Source organism: Balaenoptera musculus, chromosome 1 (assembly GCF_009873245.2).
Source record: "Balaenoptera musculus isolate JJ_BM4_2016_0621 chromosome 1, mBalMus1.pri.v3, whole genome shotgun sequence".
In the NCBI taxonomy this organism is placed as follows: domain Eukaryota; kingdom Metazoa; phylum Chordata; class Mammalia; order Artiodactyla; family Balaenopteridae; genus Balaenoptera; species Balaenoptera musculus.
In genome coordinates, this window is record NC_045785.1 from 55,662,104 (window position 1) to 55,680,444 (window position 18,341).

The 18,341-nt window shown below is 35.3% G+C and overlaps 1 protein-coding gene across 2 annotated transcripts in view; it reads left to right on the forward strand.

Moving 5' to 3' along the window:
• Positions 1-18,341, forward strand: part of RAVER2 (ribonucleoprotein, PTB binding 2) — a 112,339-nt gene that overhangs the window by 68,723 nt on the left and 25,275 nt on the right. For both annotated transcript variants that reach the window (XM_036853271.1, XM_036853279.1), the window contains exons 10-11: positions 3,455-3,566; positions 4,930-5,066. In XM_036853271.1, the coding sequence (XP_036709166.1) occupies positions 3,455-3,566; positions 4,930-5,066 (249 nt within the window). The remainder of the gene's footprint in view (positions 1-3,454; positions 3,567-4,929; positions 5,067-18,341) is intronic.

Consider the following 18,341-nt stretch of genomic DNA (forward strand, 5'->3'; position numbering starts at 1 on the left):
TTGACTTCTTTGTTGTTCAAGAGTGTGTTATATCTGTGAATTTTCCAATATTCCTTGTAGTATTGATTCCTGGTTTCATACCATTATAGTCAGAACAATCCTTGATATGATTTCAGTACTCTTAAATTTGTTAAGACTTGTTTTGTGGCCCTACATATGATCTATTTTTTTTTTTTTTGCTTCTGTTTTTGATGTCATCTCTAAGAAATGATTGCCAAATCCAATGTTAATGAAGCTTTTCACCTGAGCTTTTCTTTTAAGACTTTTATAGTTTTAGCTCTTACAATTAAGACTTTGATCCATTTTGAGTTCATTTTTGTATATGGTGTTAGGTAAGGATCCACTTCATTCTTTTACGTGGATGTCCAGAATTCCCATCATTTTTGTTGAAAAGACTGCCTATCCCCATTGTACAGTTTTGACACTTACTGAAAATCATTTAACTGTATATGCAATAATTTGTTTCTGGGCTCTCTATCCTATTCTGTTGGTCTTTATGTTTGTCTTTATGCCAGTACCATACTGTTGAGACTACTGTAGCTGTGTAGTAAACTTGAAAATTAGAAAGTATGAGCCTTCCATTATTGTTCATCTTTTTCAATATTGTTTTGACTGTTTGGGGTTCCTTGATGTGTCATATCAATTTTAGGATGGAGTTTTCTATTTCTGCCCAAAAAAGTTAGAATTTTGATAGGGATTATATTGAATTTGTAGATCACTTTGGTTAGTACTGACATTTTAACAATATTAAATCTTCCAATACATGAACAAGGGATGTCTTTTCATTTATTTATGTCTTTACTTTCTTTCAGCAATGTTTTGTACGTTTAAGTGTACAAGTATTTCTCCTCCTTGGTTCAGTTAATTCCTAATTACTTTATTCTTTTTGATGCTATTGTCAGTGGAAATTTAAAAAAATTTTCCTTTTGGATTGTTCATTATTAGTGTATAGAAACACAACTGATTTTTGCATGTTGATTTTCTGTCCTGCGACTTTGCTAAATTCTTTTATTAGTTCTAACATTTTGTGCGTGTGTGTGTATGTAATCTTTAGGATTTTCATGTCACCTGCAAAGAGAACTAATTTTACTTCCTCCTTTTCAGTTTGAAAGCTTTTTGTTTTTCTTTTTCCTGCCTAATTGCTCTGGCTAGAACTTCCAATACTATATTGAACAGATGTTGTGAAAGCAGGTATATTTGTCTTTTTCTTGATCTTAGAAGAAGATCACCATTGAGTATAATGTTGGCTTTTTGTTATGTTAGGGTAGTTTCCTTCTATTAATTGTTTGTTGAAAGTGTTTAATTTTAATCATGAAAGTGTGTTGAATTTTGTCAAATGCTTTTTTTGCATTAATTGAGGTGATCATGCATTTCTTCCCTCAGTCTGTTAGTGGGGTATATTACATTGAATGATTTTTGTATGTTGAATCATTCTTGCATTCTAGGAAGAAATACCACTTGGTTATGGTATATAATTCTTTTAATAATGTGCCGAATTTGGTTTGCTAGTATTTTGTTGATGATTTTTGCATCAGTATTCATAAGGGATATTGTTTTGTAGTTTTCTTGTAGTGTCTTTCTGGCTTTGGTACCAGTGTAATACTGGTCTCATAGAATGAGTTAAGAGTCGTTCTCTCTTCTTTAATTTTGTGGAAGAGTTTGAGAAGGGTTGATGTTAATTCCTTGTAGAACTTGGTAGAATTCTCCAGTGAAGCCATTTGGTCCATGGCTTTTCTTTGTTGAGAGACTCTGTATTTATTTATTTATTTAATTTTTGAGTTTTTAAAGTGATTCTCATGCATAGCTAGAGCTGAGAATCCCTGCTATGGATATAATCTGATTACTTTAGCAATTTGAGTACTTTAGAAACAAAATCAGAAACTTCTTTGCTGGCTACCTCTCCTTTACTCAATAACGGGATTTTCTCTAGGGTTCTGTCCCTTTTCATGCTATATGCTTTCCTTTGGTATATATCTAATGGTTTTAGCTCCCATTTGTAACCTTATGGTTCCATCTTATACTTCTCTTGAACTATCTTATCTACTAGACTGAATTTCTTAAGGATAGTACCCCTGTCTTACTCATTTTAGTATTACCAATGCTTACGACAGTGCCTAGAGCATAGTAAGTATTCAGTATACACATATGAATGAATGAATACATCGTCATCTGTGATTTACATATCACAAGCAAATGTGGACTTTTGGGGGGCTTATGAAGATGTACAAGACAGCTTCCTCTGTCTAAATACAATAATATTGGCCAGATAAGGAACAAATGTAAGGAGCTTTGGCTCTCAAATATAGAAGAAGCTCTTGAGATTATGCTTTCTTCATTCTGTTCAGGGAACAAAATAAAAATTAATTTAAAAGAAAACATAGCTACTAGCATTAACCAACCTGAATTGTGTCTTATTTTAAAATCTTTACCATCCTAGAGTGAAAAGTAAAAATTCTGGCAGAATAATATGAAATATACTGAGGAATCAGCCCATGATTTTGTCTCCTTATTTTTCTGTTAAAGAAATACTAGAACCCTTACACCTAGTTATATAAAAATATACTGATATCAGGACTTCCCTGTTGGTGCAGTGGTTAAGAATCCGCCTGCCAGTGCAGGAGACATGGGTTCGAGCCCTGGTCCGGGGAGATCCCACATGCCGCGGAGCAACTAAGCCAGTGTGCCACAACTACTGAGCCTGCGCTCTAGAGCTTGCGAGCCACAACTACTGAAGCCTGTGTGCCGTAGAGCCCGTGCTCCGCAACTAGAGAAGCCACTGCAATGAGAAGCCCGTGCACCACAACTAAGAGTATCCCCAGCTCACCACAACTAGAGAAAGACTGCGTGCAGCAACGAAGACCCAATGCAGCCAAAAATAAATAAATAAATAAGTTTATTTTAAATATATATATACTGATATCATATATCTTCAATAAATATGAATTTCTAGGGTTATCATCTAAATGTTGAATTGGATTTTATTAAATCCATTTATTTTATTTGGTATTATTTTTAATACCAGAGATAAATAAGCTTTGCCTTTGTCATATGGCTGTGGCCAAATATTAAGTAAATATCTTAATAAGTAAATGTTGATGATAGTATTTCTGAAAATAAGGTATGGGATTTGTTTCTTCTTGTGAACATGAATTCTCTCCTGGTTCAAATGAGAAGGTTGTACAAGACTGCCTTTAGTTCTCTTTCAGTTCTAAAGTTCTGTGGTTCCAGAGTAGCTTTTTAAAACTAATTGGAAAAATAGTAGCAGGTGAAATGTGATCATTTTAATCAGTATCCAGAAATATTTCACAAATTTATAGCTTCAAACATTAGGTTTCACAAATTTTTATCATACTAGACCAGATTTATTGAAGAAAAAGTATTTCTCTACTCTTCCTGCATTTTTATTTTCTTGTACCTCTTATTAAGCACCCACTCTCTTGTTTTTGATAAATAGGCTGCCTCTAAGAATCAGACTTCACTCTTGGGAGAACCACCGAAAGAAATTCGGCTCAGTAAAAATCCATACTTGAACTTAGCAAGTGTGTTGCCCAGTGTGTGCTTATCATGTAAGTAAGAGCTCAGTATTAGTATTTTGGAGTTTTATTGAATAATTTTCATAATGAGTTTTACTTTAATTTTTAACTTAATGGAAGCAAATAATGCCTATTAACCAATTAAAGCCCAAGTTATGACCCTAGTCCATAAATTGAAAGAATAACTAAATTAAAGCTTTTAAAATGCATTCTATTTTATTTAAGGAAAACTTTTTTTATAATATGTTATTAAGCATATAATCAATTTATTGAATTATTATGGAATCATGATTGAAAATAATTGGATTAAGGAATTATTTGGCAATACTATAATTCTTTACAATATATATAGAATCATATTTCTAAAATATGAAGTTTAAACCTCTGTGTAATCTAATATAGCCAGAGTATTTGCCAAATACCCCCGAATATATTAGTTACTAATAATCGGCAGAAGTGGAATTCTCATTTACTCTTTTAGAGGCCCTCCTCAGGCCTTCAATTAGTAAATTAAAACTATTAATTCAAATATAGTTTTAAGAGAAAATCACAAATGTGGTGTGCTCTAGGCACTAAGATATTCACTACAACATTGGTTTTCAATAGTGAAACATTGGAAAGTGCCTTAATGGTCATCAATAGGGGAATGGTTAAATAGTTTGTCATAAAATGGAATATATAATTGAGGGAATGCTACATGTACTAATATGAAATGATCTCTAAAGCAAATGGTTAAGTGGAAGAAGCAAATGTGTGCATAGAATGATTCCATTTATGTTTATTTAAAGCTATGTATTCTTATATGTATGTGTTTGAATGTGTAAATGCATTAAGTAAATCAGAGAAAATTAATTCTAAACTGTTACCTCTGGGAAAAAGAATAGAATTGAATGAAAAGAGGTGAAAGATAAATTTTGTTTTTAATATACATTCTTTGTATTTTATGAAGTATCCTCTTGAACCAAAACATTAATTTGTAATTAATTAATTAATTTGTAATTTAAAAAAATTTTCAAGCCAGAAAAAAATTTAATGTGCTTCTGGTATGCCTACTGTATTTTTATCTGATCTAAAAATTGATGGTTACAACTATTGCATTAATAAGAATGGTTAATTTACATTTCGTATGCCTTATTTCAGAGATTAGACATATACTTTTTAAATGTTTCCATCAAGATCATTTACCCATAAGGCAGGCTTCCATTTTCGTTGTTTTAAACAAACGAGACAATATCACATACTATATTTTTTTCCCTCAGGAGTAATAAATGTAGATATTTACTGGCAAACTAAAATTTGTGTTCTATTCGAGAATATGCTGAATTAACGGGTTTTGTACTCTGTAATTTATAATAAAACAACCTAACTGAAATATATGTATTGATTTTGCCTTAAGCCCCTGCAAGTAAAATCACTCTACAGAAGACTGGAATTGCAAGCAACATTCTGGATGCAATCTCTCAGGGAAGTGAATCGCAACACACATTGGAGAAGTGCATTGCTTATTCTCAACCTTTTGGTGATTATGCACAGGTACATGATTCTCAGGTTTTGATGATATATAGAAAAATTGCTTCAACTATATACTGAGTTCACTGGATATGAAAATGTGATTCTTGTAATATCATAAGGAATTAAAATTGCACTGATCTATACAGTATTTCTTGCTCGCCATTTGGAATTTTAGGACATGTTCAGAAGATTGCTAAATATGATTTTGCCTAGATATTTACATTGCATTGTTTACACCAGTGGTGAGCAAATGACAGACCAAATCCAGCCCACAACCTGTTTTGTAAATAAAGTTTTACTGGGATACGGCCACATCCATTTATTTGCACGTTGTCTATGGTGCGTTGTGCTACAACAGCAGAGTTGAGTAGTTACAACAGGTACTGTGTGGCCCACAGGATCAGATATTTACTCTCTGGCTCTTTACAGAAAAATTCTGCTGACCTCTGGTTTACACCAGTGTAGACCTGACTAAGAAACCCAAGGAAATGCCTCTGTTTTTCCCCACCGCTTGTGTATGTAGAGACATGATCATAACTAGCACTATTATGCTAACTCTTAAAACAATCAGTCAATCAATAACATTAAAAGTATTACATTCAAAAGACACACTTTGTCATTACTTAAATATGTCCATTTCGCTTTGGCCTTTTCTCCTTCAGCTTATTCTTGGTGGCTTAAGCTAAGAGTGTATATCGTGTTAGTAGTATATGATTATGTAATCATGAGAGTCTTATAATTAACAATTCTGATTCTTTCTTATTTCTCAGAGCAGTCACCTTCTCAGCTGTTTCCTGTCTGGGGGAGCAATACCTCCACTTTGCTTTTCTTAGAGCAGCTGTGTTGGCTTCACCTGTCTCTAATAAACTTAGAAAAGAAAACCCATGCAAATTACTTAGAACAATTGATGCCTGATTATGCTTTTATGATAGGATACTAGAAACACAGGTCAAATGGATTCTGTAGAAATGGTGAAGCTGGATATAATGAAGTCTCTTATGTACCTGTGGAAAAGATGGAGAAATAGGAATTGGAAGATGATGTAATTAGAAAGCAACATACCTATATTTAAGGAACAGTAATCATGAATTGATGCAATTTGGAAGGCATTTTCTTCTATGTTTCATAAAACTCCATCTTTGTTCCCTTATTTGTTAACATTTTAAGTAATGACTTAGATGAGAACATTATTTATATGCTGATTATATTTACAAGTGACAAAAGGCAAAGAAATTATCAGAGATGTGTAAAATCATTTATAAATAATTTATAGTTGTGAAAATTAGAAACAACCTAAATTTCCAACAATCTATAAGACTGAATAAACAAATTATGTCATATTTTTATCAGGAAATATAATGCAGATATTAAAAATCATGTAAAACAATGTGTAAACACATGGTAAATTTTCATAATCTTTTTAATCTTAAAAATTTATAAAATATAGTCCTGTGCAATTCTAATTTTTTGGGTTTTTTTTTACAAGGAACAAAATTTACTTTCATAAACAAGAGGAAGCACAATAAATTTTTTAAAACAGTTAAATGTGTGATTTAAGCTTTAAAAGTTATTTTTATACTTTTTCATTTTTGAAATTTGTGTTGCTTTTCTCACTAGCAGTTTTGCTTGTTAGATTACTGTGTTTTATTATATACTTATATCCATAGAAAGACCTTTCCTATTTACTCATGGAGAAATTCTGTGATAAAGATGCCTTTGCATTGCCAGCCTTCCTCCTGCCTCTGCACTTGCTTAACCAGAGAAATTGTGGAGGTGTGCATCCTCTCTTGATTCAGTGTCTCCTTGGACATTCCCTGCTGTTTCCTCATGCTTGTTCATAAAGTGAGATTTGTTTTCTTTCCTTGTGTTCTTTCCTTATAACCTAAACTTAATTAAATGTTACTAATTGAATAACTAGTAAAAGTTGGTCATGCTTTAGGAATTCCTTCTATTTCCACTGTTAGAATGCAGGAAAAGGTCCAAGGAAAAGAAACCAAGGTTTGTTTTCAACATTTACTATATGCTTTGTAATATAAAAATTTGATCTTTTTAACAATCTTGTGATATCTAAATGACCACTTCCATAATACAAGTGGAAAAGCATAAAGGGGTAAATAATCTTTCAAGTTTATGCAGTTAGTAAAGGATTTCTCTGATTCCAAAATCCACATTATTTTCCTTATACCATGGAGAAATTTCTTCAGGCATGAAAGTAGTGTCTTATAGAAACTGTTTGGTTGTTTGCTTTGTACTAGCAACTGTGCATGAGGATTAGGAGAGATGGCTGTGTCAAAATATAGATGGATATAATACTCTTTATTTCCAATAAAACTATCACATTTAAAAATCCTAATTGGCATTCTAGTATTGGTGAAGCTACTTGTATCAGATTATCCCTCCTGCAGATAACGATTATTAAAATTGTATCAAATATGAAACAAAAACATTTGAAGGCCCTGAAGAATTACCAAAAGCAGGCAGAAACTGAAGGGGAGCCAGTCCTTGAAAGAGGAAAACTGCATTGGATGAGATTTATGTTTCTGTGGCTTTTTGCCTAACACCATCCCACCCCACTGCCAGTCTATGTAGAAAGATGCAGTCTTACCAGCTGATGGAGTCAGAGGACAGAGCTCAGGACTGTTAGCAAGGCTGGAAAGTAAGGGGGAAATCTCAGAAAAATCTCTGTGTAAACTCAGCCCAAATACACTTGACTGACTTTTGAACTTTGTGTGAGGGAGACTCCAGGGGACCTGGTGTCAAACACCAGATGGAAGGCTAAAGAACCATGAAGAGATTCAATTCCTTTCCAGCACAGAGGAGATAGTTTGGAGTTTGAGTTCATAAAAGTTGACTCCTTCTCGGAAAAGATCAACAGCCTTCAGAGGAAGGTTATACAATCCGTAGTATCTATGAATATATCATCCACAATGTTCAGTAAACAAAAATAATTAGAAAGTTGAAAAAACAAGAAAATGTGACCCACAATTAAGGGGATAAGCAATTAATAGAAACTGACCCCAAGATGAACCAGATGTTGGTATTAGTAGACAAAGACTTAAAACAACTATTATAAACAACTATTATAAACAGGACTTAAAGGAAATAAAGTAAAAATGAACGGATGGGGAATTTCAGGAAGAAACATAAACTTAAAAAAGAATAGAAACTCTAGAACTAAAAAGTACAGTATCCACCAAAAAAAATACACTGGATGGGCTTTGTAGAAGTTTGGAGAAAGCAGGAAAAAAGGTTCAATTAATATAAAGACAAATCAAAAGAAATAATTCAGTCTGAAGAACAGAGAGAAAGAGGTTGAAAACCAATAAACAGATCCTCAGGGACCTATGGGACAATATAAAGCAGTCTAAAATAAGTGTAATTGAGTCCCAGAAGGAGAGGAGAAAGATAATTGGGCATAAAATATTTGAAAAAATAACGATAAAACATTTCCCATGTTTGCTTTAAAAAACCTTACAGATTGAACAGAGTCAGAGAACTCCCCTGCAAAGCAGGATAAATAAAAACAAAATATTATGTTGGCACACCAGTTAATATGCTGAAAACCAAAGTTATAAAGAAATTATCTTGAAAACCATCAGATAAAAATAATGCATCTTATCTCAAGCCAGTTTCTCAACTTTGGCACTGTTGACATTCTGGGCTGGATCATTCTTTGTTTCAGTGGGGCTGTGCTCTACGTTGTAGGATGTTTAGCAACATCCTTGTCCTGCACCCACTAGGTTGCCCCTCACTGAGTATAATTGTGATTAAACAACTGGTAACTATGTGGGTAAATAAAAAAGACTATATATTTTCTCTTTTCTTAATTTATTTATTAAAGTTAATTAAACACAAAATTGTAACATTGCATGGTGCGGCTTGTAATGTGTGTAGATATAACACATTTGACAACAATAGTACAAAGGACAGTATGAGGTGAATGAAATTGTTTGTGGGGTAATTACATTTTACCTGAAGTAGAAAAATATTAACTCTTGAGTAGACTGTGATAAGTTATGGAATGTATATTGTAATCCATAGAGCAACCATTAAAAAATTCAAAAATTATAGCTAAAATGTCAACAGTTTAATTACAATGGAATTCTAAGAACATTTGATTAAACCAAAAAAAAAATGTCAGGAAAGGAAAAACACTAATTAGGATGAATAGAAAACAAATAGATAAGTGGTAAACCTTGATTGAATGATGATAGTTAAGTGAAAATTTACTACATCCTCCAATTAAAACAAAGAGATTGTCAGAGCAGGCAAGAATGTACACTTCTACCAATTCTATTCAACAACATAAACTTGGAGGTTTTAGTCAATGAAACAAGGTTTAAAAAAAGGTATGAAATAGGAAAGGAAAAGTAAAAATGTCTCTCTTTGCATATGACATGCCTGTTTACATGAAAAAGCCTTAAGAATCTAAAAAGCAACCACTAAATATAATAAGTAAACTTTGCTAGGTCACAAGATAGAAGGGCAATATACAAAAAATGAATTGTATTTCTACGTACTAGCAGCAACAGTTGGAAAATAAAGTTTAAAAAGAATTTCCATTTATAGTAGCACCAAACATGAAATACATAGTGATAAATTAAGAGAAGATTTGTAAAAACTCTACAATGATAACTATAAAACAATGCTGAGAGAAATTAAAGAAGATGCCTATGAATGGAGTGCTATACCATGCTCATGAATTGGAAGACTTAGTATTGGTATGATGTCAGTTCTCCTCAAATTGATCTAAAGATTCAGTGCAATCTCAACGAATTTCTCAGCAGCCTTTTTCTAAAATAGAAATTGAAAAGCTGATTTTTAAAATTTATATTGAAATGCAACGGAATTACTCTACCCAAAACAGTCTTTACATAAAAGCACAAAATTGGAGGACTTCTACATGACTTCAAGATTTATTATAAAGTCATAGTAATCAAGACAGTGTGGTGTTGGCATAATGATAGGCAAATGGATCAGTAGAATAAAATAGACCCATACTTAAATGGTAAATTGATTTTGGACACAAATTTCAAAACAGTCCAATAGGTAAAAAATACAAATATTGTTAGAACAACTGATTATCAATATTGGAAAATATGAACCCTGACTCTTGCCTCACACTCTAAATTTAATTTGCAATGCATCATAGGCCTACATGGAAAATCCAAGCCATAGATAACATCAACCAAAATGGCATAATAAGAACCTTCAAACAGTGTCTCCTCCATAAAGGCATCAATAATGCAGGCCGGAATGATCAGAATAAACTTTTACAGAACTCTGGATATTAGCTAAAGGCGTGAAGCAACCAGGGGAGTATTTAGTCAAGAAAAATGTCTGAATATTGGTAAAAAAACAGCTAGCTTTATGGTCTTTTAGCCAATCCAATTCCTGTTTTCCTGTCTCTTTCCAACAGCCCATAATCATAGTAAAAAACCAGGAAGCTGGTATCCACCAGTGTGGGCAAGAAAGGGTTGGAGCTCCACAAAACCTCTTTCCCAGGGAACTATTATTTGACCTCTCTGCCGGTTCCCAGGAAGGACCCCACTTGCAAGGCTATTTTCATTTGACCTGACTCAGAGCTTGCCCTCAGGGGAGTTTGTTGAAAACATTTAGAGGAAATTGTTTAACTTTGTGGCTGCCTGAGGTGCTAGATAATATTTGGGGCAAAAAATAGGCTAACCAAAAAGTGTTAGAGGAAACGTTGGGGTATGAGATATCCACAGGGCCTTTGAAAAGCTCTGACGTATCCTGGGAATCTTACAAGGCCATGCACACATGCAGGATTGTGCACGTGCTTGGGAAGAACACAAGAAGGCCCTAAGCTGTCACTTGCAGAAGTGAAGGCTAAGGCAGAGTTGTCGGCTGCCTGGCTGAGTGTTGAAGGCTTGGCCCAACACACACATGGCAAAGTCTCGGAGACTTATTGGTTCCAGGTCTTAGGTGAATCATTAGGTGACCACTAAGCTAATGGAGTAGTCTTCAGTTACCACTCATAACAAAGGATACACCCTTTACATAATTACTTCAGAAAAGTCACTAAACAACCAGCAATGACAAATTTTGAAGGGGGAGTACAAACTGATTTCCAGAGTTGCCACATTATATCAGTTTTCAACAAAAAATCATGAGACATGCAAAGAAATAAGAAAGTATGGCTCATAAACAGTGGGAAAAGCAACCAATAGGAACTGTTTCTAAGGAAGCCCAAACATTGGACCTATTAGACAAAGATTTAAATCACCTATTGTAAATATGTTCAAAGAATGGAAGAAAACCGCATCTAAAGAACTAAAAGAATGTGAGAACAGTGTCTCACCAAATAGAAAATATCAATATGGCAACAGGACTTATAAAAAAGGACCAAATAGAAATTCTGGATTTGAAAAGCATAATAATTGAAATGAAAAATTCACTAGGGCAGAGTAGCAGATTTGAATAGGTGGAAGAAATAACCAACAGGGCTTCCCTCGTGGCGCAGCGGTTGAGAATCTGCCTGCTAATGCAGGGGACACGGGTTCGAGCCCTGGTCTGGGAAGATCCCACATGCCGTAGAACAGCTAGGCCCGTGAGCCACAATTACTGAGCCTGCGCGTCTGGAGCCTGTGCTCTGCAACAAGAGAGGCCGCGATAATGAGAGGCCCACGCACTGCGATGAAGAGTGGCCCCCGCTTGCCACAACTAGAGAAAGCCCTCGCACAGAAACGAAGACCCAACACAGCCATAAATAAATAAATAAATAAAATTTAAAAAAAAAGAAAAAGAAATAACCAACAGATTTGGAAGATAGGTCAGTTGAGATTATCCAGTCTGAAGAATAGAAAGAATGAAGAAAAGTGAACCATAACAAGCGTTGAGGAGGATGGAGAGAAATTAGTACCCTCATGCATTGCTAGGGGTGAGGGGAGTGTGCAATGGTGCAGCTGCTTTGGAAAACACTTTGGCAGTTCCTCAAAATGTTAAGCACAGAGTTACCATATGACCTAGGGCATAAACCTTAGAGAACGGACATATATGTCTACATATAAACCAGTACTGTACATGAATCTTCATAACAGCATGTTTATAACAGCCAAAAAGAGAAACAACCCAAATGTCCATCAGTTGGTGAATGAATAAACAAAGTGTGGTATATCCGTACAGTGGAGTATTACCCATCCATAAAAGGAATGGAGTACTGATCTTTGTCACAACATGGATGAGCTTTGAAAGCATTATGCTGCATGAAATAAGCCGGATACAAAAGGTCACATATGATGCCATTTATATGAAATATCCAGAATAGGCAAATCCTTAGAGAAAGTAAACAGATACTGGTTACTATAGGGGCCAGGAGAAGTGGGAGTTGGGGGGTGTCTTCTGGAGTGATGAAAATACTCTGGAATTAGATCGTGGTGATGGTTGCACAACCCTATGAATATCGACAAATATTGAACTCTAATTTAAAAACATAAGCCTTAACTGTACTAAATAGAGGGTAGCATTTCCAGGCGTTGTTTTAGAGATCTTAAAATTATCTAATGATAAACAAGCGAGTTAAATCAATTATTCCAGATCTAGTTCTTTTTTTTTTTTTTTTTTTATTAGCCGCACTGCGCAGCTGTGGGATCTTAGTTCCCTGACCAGGGATGGAACCCATGCCCTCTGCAGTGGAAGCGCAGAGCCCTAACCACTGAACTGCCAGGGAAGTCCCCAGATCTAGTTCTAGTTAGAAACCAGTTTCAAATGGGCTGCTCCTCCCATTTCTCTGGTTGATTATAGTAATTAGTGAGAATTGCCATTGAGCTGCAGTTATTTATTTTCTCAACAACTGCATTTCTCAAATGTTTGAACTGTTACTGAGAAAAGTTAAATCAGAAATAGATGTAGCTGTTTAAAATTTTGTTGTGCACACTCTTCACAGTGATAATAGCATATATAATCCTGTTAGTTTGAAAGTACAAGTGGAGTTTGAAAAGTCAGGTTCTGAGGTGGAGATAAATAGGTACATCTGTGTAATACAGTTGGAAGAAGCCCACCTTAAGGGAGAAGCCTTTGAGCCAATTTATTAAATATTCATTAAACACTAAATCTAACATCTAACTATAATCTATGAAAAACAAGACATTCCTCCCTATTAGTAATGTAGGTAAAATAGGTAAAATTTCCCTTAAGTAACTTTTGTTTGACATAGACATTAGTTCTAATAACATAAAGAATAATGTGAGAACTATTTTAGCTATTTCCTATCTTTTTAAGTCGTGGTTTTGGGTTTTCATTTGACACTTGCCATTAATGGGTAGCTGGTATGCCCTGCGTTAGGGATGGCACTGTCTACTTGCATGTTGTACTCTTCTGTTGCCCCTGGTTACAGGGATCTTTCCTGCCAGGAAGCTGACTACCTGTTCCAGGGAATCAACCACAAAATGTATGATGAGATGGTACGATGAGGGAAGAGGAAACAAAAACAAAAAAATGAACAAAAAGGCCTGGCAATGCTTAGTCCTTTAATATAGCGCCTGATGCTGCCACCTAGTGGGCAAATAATGCAGAGAGACTTGCCAAAAAGAGTTTTGCGTGGTCTGTGATAGATCAGAATCTTGTGACAAGCGCTAGTTATAAGAAACATTTTTAAAACCCAAACTACTTTAACCAGTAACTATGGAACCACAGATTATATTAGCTCTAGACAGTAACTTGGGAAGTACATTAAAAAATGATTTTTGCTAAAAACTAGAATTAAGGAAAGCAAATTGTTGAAATGTATTTAAAGTTACCATCATTACTTTAAAATCTGTGTTTAGAAGCCAAATCAGTCTTTTAAGTGTTTGAAAAAACTCTACAAAAGAATAGTATACAGTATGAATAAATCTGAAGAGAGTTTTGAATTGCTATTCTGACATGTTTAATGTTTCAAGGGATTTTAATGTTGTGTTTTGATTTTTTAAAAGATTATTAAACATACTTAAATCTAAGATATATAATTTGTACAACTTGATATACTCAAACTGGTTAGGTGATGATCAAATTTTACTTTTTTAAAATGTAGTACAATACCTTTTGGAGGATCAGTCTTTAAATTGAAAGTTAAGGCTTAAAATTACTCATATGAAGAAAGGCAAATAGCTGAGAGGCAAAAGTTAACATGAAAATTGAAAACATCTATGCATATGTATAAAAGAAAGACATTTTGTTGTTAGTTTTATTATTAATGTCACAAAATGAAGCATGTTGGTTTTAAAACATTTTTTTAACAACGGGAATAAAAATAAATAAAATTTTAGAAATGAACTGTTTAATGCAGAAAAGATAATCAAATTAATTCTTATTTCTTCAGGTATGAAGTCTAAAAGCTAGATTTGAAATTATAAAAAGGGATATTAGGGGTTTGATTCAGATTTTAGATGAACTAGTGCAGTTGGTCATTTCAGGTTTTCCATCCCATCTAACTCCACTCGAGACAAGACTTAGAAAAGATAAAGTAGGGCTAAAGGTGAAGGTGACACTGAGGAGTCCTACACAGAGGCAGAATTTTCTGAAAACCAATTTGATTTTGTATTTAGGAAGTTACATGCCAAGTGGTGACATTTCTTTAAGAAGAGCATTAATGGTGAAGGAATATCTTTAATTAGCACTGGTAGTAGATGAGCCTAATCAAATTCACACTCAACATTAACATATCCCAAAGGAATCTCCCTGAGGAATATTCAAGATTCCATTTTCTCAGATTCTTCTGAGCACTTTTAAAATAAGCCTTCGATTCAGTTATTGAAGTGAGCTTAAAAATTGAGCTTGAGATACATTGTAAGTATTAAACTTTGGCCATCACATGGAAGTAAAAGTTAGTCTACATTTACATGAAGATAAAAAGATGTGCTTTAATAAAAGGAAGAAAATGGGATTTCTTTTTTAATCCAAAAATAAAATGGCAGGTGCATAGTTACAGAATGGGTTTCATAGTAAATATGTGCAAATTTTGGATTTTGAAAAATAAGGCAGGGCTTCCCTGGTAGTGCAGTGGTTAAGAATCCGCCTACCAATGCAGGGGACATGCGTTCGAGCCCTGGTCCGGGAAGATCCCACATGCCGTGGAGCGGCTAAGCCCGCGAGCCACAACTACTGAGCCTGCGTGCCACACTGCTGAAGCCCGTGCTCTGCAACGAGGAGCCACCTCAATGAGAAGCCTGTGCACCGCAACGAAGAGTAGCCCCCACTCACCACAACCAGAGAAAAAGCCCACACGCAGCACCGAAGACCCAACGCAGCCGAAAATGAAATAAATAAATTTATTTTTAAAAGTTAAAAAGAAAAATAAGGCAGATTAGAATAATGACAAGAATACTAAAGTGAGAAAAATTGGGTTGGATTCATAGCCCTACTATTGCATAGCCTGTGATTTTAGCCAAGCCACATAAGTTTTCTGAGCTTTTGTTTTCTCATCTCTTCAGTGGAGGTAATAATTCCCTCCCTGCCTACTGCACAGGTCAATGATACAGTGTAGGACATCATCAAATTACATGTTATCAATTCTTACCTCTCCAAAGGTACTATGGTTTGGCTATTTGGTTTATCTGATTTCTACCTGAATACTAGACATGCAAAACTAGGGTATTACAGCTTCTCTCAGTGTCTTTCCTTTCTTTATCCTCTTCAAAGCATAAGTGCCCGTTGAAATTGTTTTTTTCAGATTTTCAAAATATACCACTCTGTTCTTTCTCATCTGTAAATTCCTCGTAAATTTTAACCAAAATTTTGAATCACATATATATAATCTGTGTGTTTGCCCACATGCATATATCTAACAGCATGGACAAGTTCAGTGGCCTCCTGGAGAGACCTTCTAATGCCTATCTCCTTTGTTGCCACATTTTTTATGAAGCTGCTTACTAATCTACAAATCCAAGATCAAACATATCATTCCCTGTTTATAATTAATCAGGCATTAGCCTGGCATTCCAGCCCCTCCACAATTGAAGCCAGCTTGCCTTTCCAGCCTCATTTGCCACTATTCTCTTCCATGGACCAGCCACGGTGTCCCATCACAGGCCCATGATTTCCTGCCATCTGCCTTTGTCAGGCATTTAATTTCTCCTAAAAGAGTCATTCCATGTCTCCTCCTGTCCATATCTGACCTCACCTCCAAATCTTAACTCAGGTGCCATGTCATCCATGAAACCTTTTCCTATATCTCTCAAACCCTCCACTCCCATTTTCCCTTCTCTGAAAAAGCTTTAGCACTTCACCTCTATTTCTCTTTTATATGGTGGCATTCTCCTTTAGAATGCTGTTTTGTGCTTTTCTTACTTCCCCTCCTGGGATGTGAGAACTTGGAGGGCACAGTCCAAGTTTCATTCATCTAGGTAACCCCATAGCAGAGCCCAGTGCCCTCAATAGTTAGTCTGTGAAGGAATAGATATTTATATCCTGCAAATATGAAATAGAAGGAAAAGTACTTGCTTGCTTTATACCTTTCCCACTTTTGTGGTTTTATTTTCTCCTTTTTGATGTTTCTTTGATACCAATTTATTTCTCCCAGAACACTGAACTTTGTTTCAAAAATCTTAATCAACAACAACAAAAATCTTAATCAACTATCATTCCCCATTTAATCCAACAGTCCTTGCACTAAAAGTTAGATATCTTTGATAGAGTGTATTAGAAGAATTATCTTTCTCGCAGTATCATGTGGGCTACAATGACATTCATTTTCATTTCCTTTTCTTTTTTTTTTTTAATTAATTAATTTTATTTATTTATTTTTGGCTGTGTTGGGTCTTCATTGCTGCTCCCGGGCTGCGGCGAGCGGGGGCTACTCTTCACTGTGGTGCACAGGCTTCTCATTGTGGTGGCTTCTCTTTGTTGCGGAGCACGGGCTCCAAGTGCACAGGCTTCAGTAGTTGTGGCATGCGGGCTCAGTAGCTGTGGCTCGTGGGATCTAGAGCACAGGCTCAGTAGTTGTGGTGAACGGGCTTAGTTGCTCCGCGGCATGTGGGATCTTCCCGGACCAGGGCTCGAACCCGTGTCCCCGGCATTGGCAGGTGGATTCTTAACCACTGTGCCACCAGGGAAGTCCCTCCTTTTCTTACTTACAGTTTCCCATGCTGCTTGGTGAAGTTTTTTGCCCATCTCGTGCATCCCAGTTGGTTATTTCTGTGAATGGTATAGCACAACTAGGAGATCCTTTGAATGAAAGTATCTAATAAATTTCCTAACTGGATTCTGAGAATAAGTATGGTATAGAAAGAGAGGAAAACTCAGGTGGTTGTTTTGCTTTATGCTAAGACATGAAACATGGATTACTACATAGCAGGAAGAATCAGGGAAGAACGTTGAGAGTGTGAGATTTCCAGATCTCAGAATAAGGTCGTTTTTCTCCCTCTTATTTTTGAAAAATGAATTGGGTTATAAAACAGGTAGTTTTTCAAAATTAAGCTAACTTAATGGACTGATCATTTATTAGAGGAAGAAAGCTAATGAGAAAAAAAAGTTCATTATACCTGAAGCGAAGGGGCTGTGGTCCAAAACGCAGTAAGATCACCAGACCAACAAAGGGACTACAATGGAGAAGGCAGCTGAAGAGAATAATGAAGTGGCATGATAGTGGGGAGAGAGGACTCAGAGGGGAGAGGCTCCAGCTAAGTAGGTAAGCATGCAATTTTGTTGCAGGCAGCCCTTATCTAGTGTGGAATTTCTTTTTTTTGTTGAGCTATATTGACATATAATGTATTAGTTTCACGTGACAACATGATGATTTGACATTTGTATATTTTGTGAAATAATCACCACAATAAGTCTAGTTAACATCCATCACTGCAGTTACAATTTTTTTCTCATGATGAGAATTTTTAAGGTTTCATCTCTTAGCAACTTTCAGATATGCAATAGAGTATTATTAATTATAGTTGCCGTGCTATACATTACATTCCCAGGTCTTACTTATTTTGTAACTGGAAGTTTGTACCATTTGACCACTATCACCCATCTTGCCAATCCCCCACCCCTGCACCTCTGGCAACCACCAATCTGTCCTCTGTATCCATGAGTTAGGTTTGCTCTGTTTTGTTTTTTTGTTTGTTTGGCTTTTAGATTTCACAGGTAAGTGAGGGCATACAGTATTTGTCTTTCTAACTTACTTCACTTAGCAAAATGCCCTCAAGGTCCATACACTGTCACGAATGGCAAGATTTCCTTTTCTGTGGCTGAATAATATTCCTATGTGGTGTGTGTGTGTGTGTGTGTGTGTGTGTGTGTGTGTTCCACGTTTTCTTTATCCATTCATCCATCAATGAACATTTAGGTTACTTCCATGTCTTG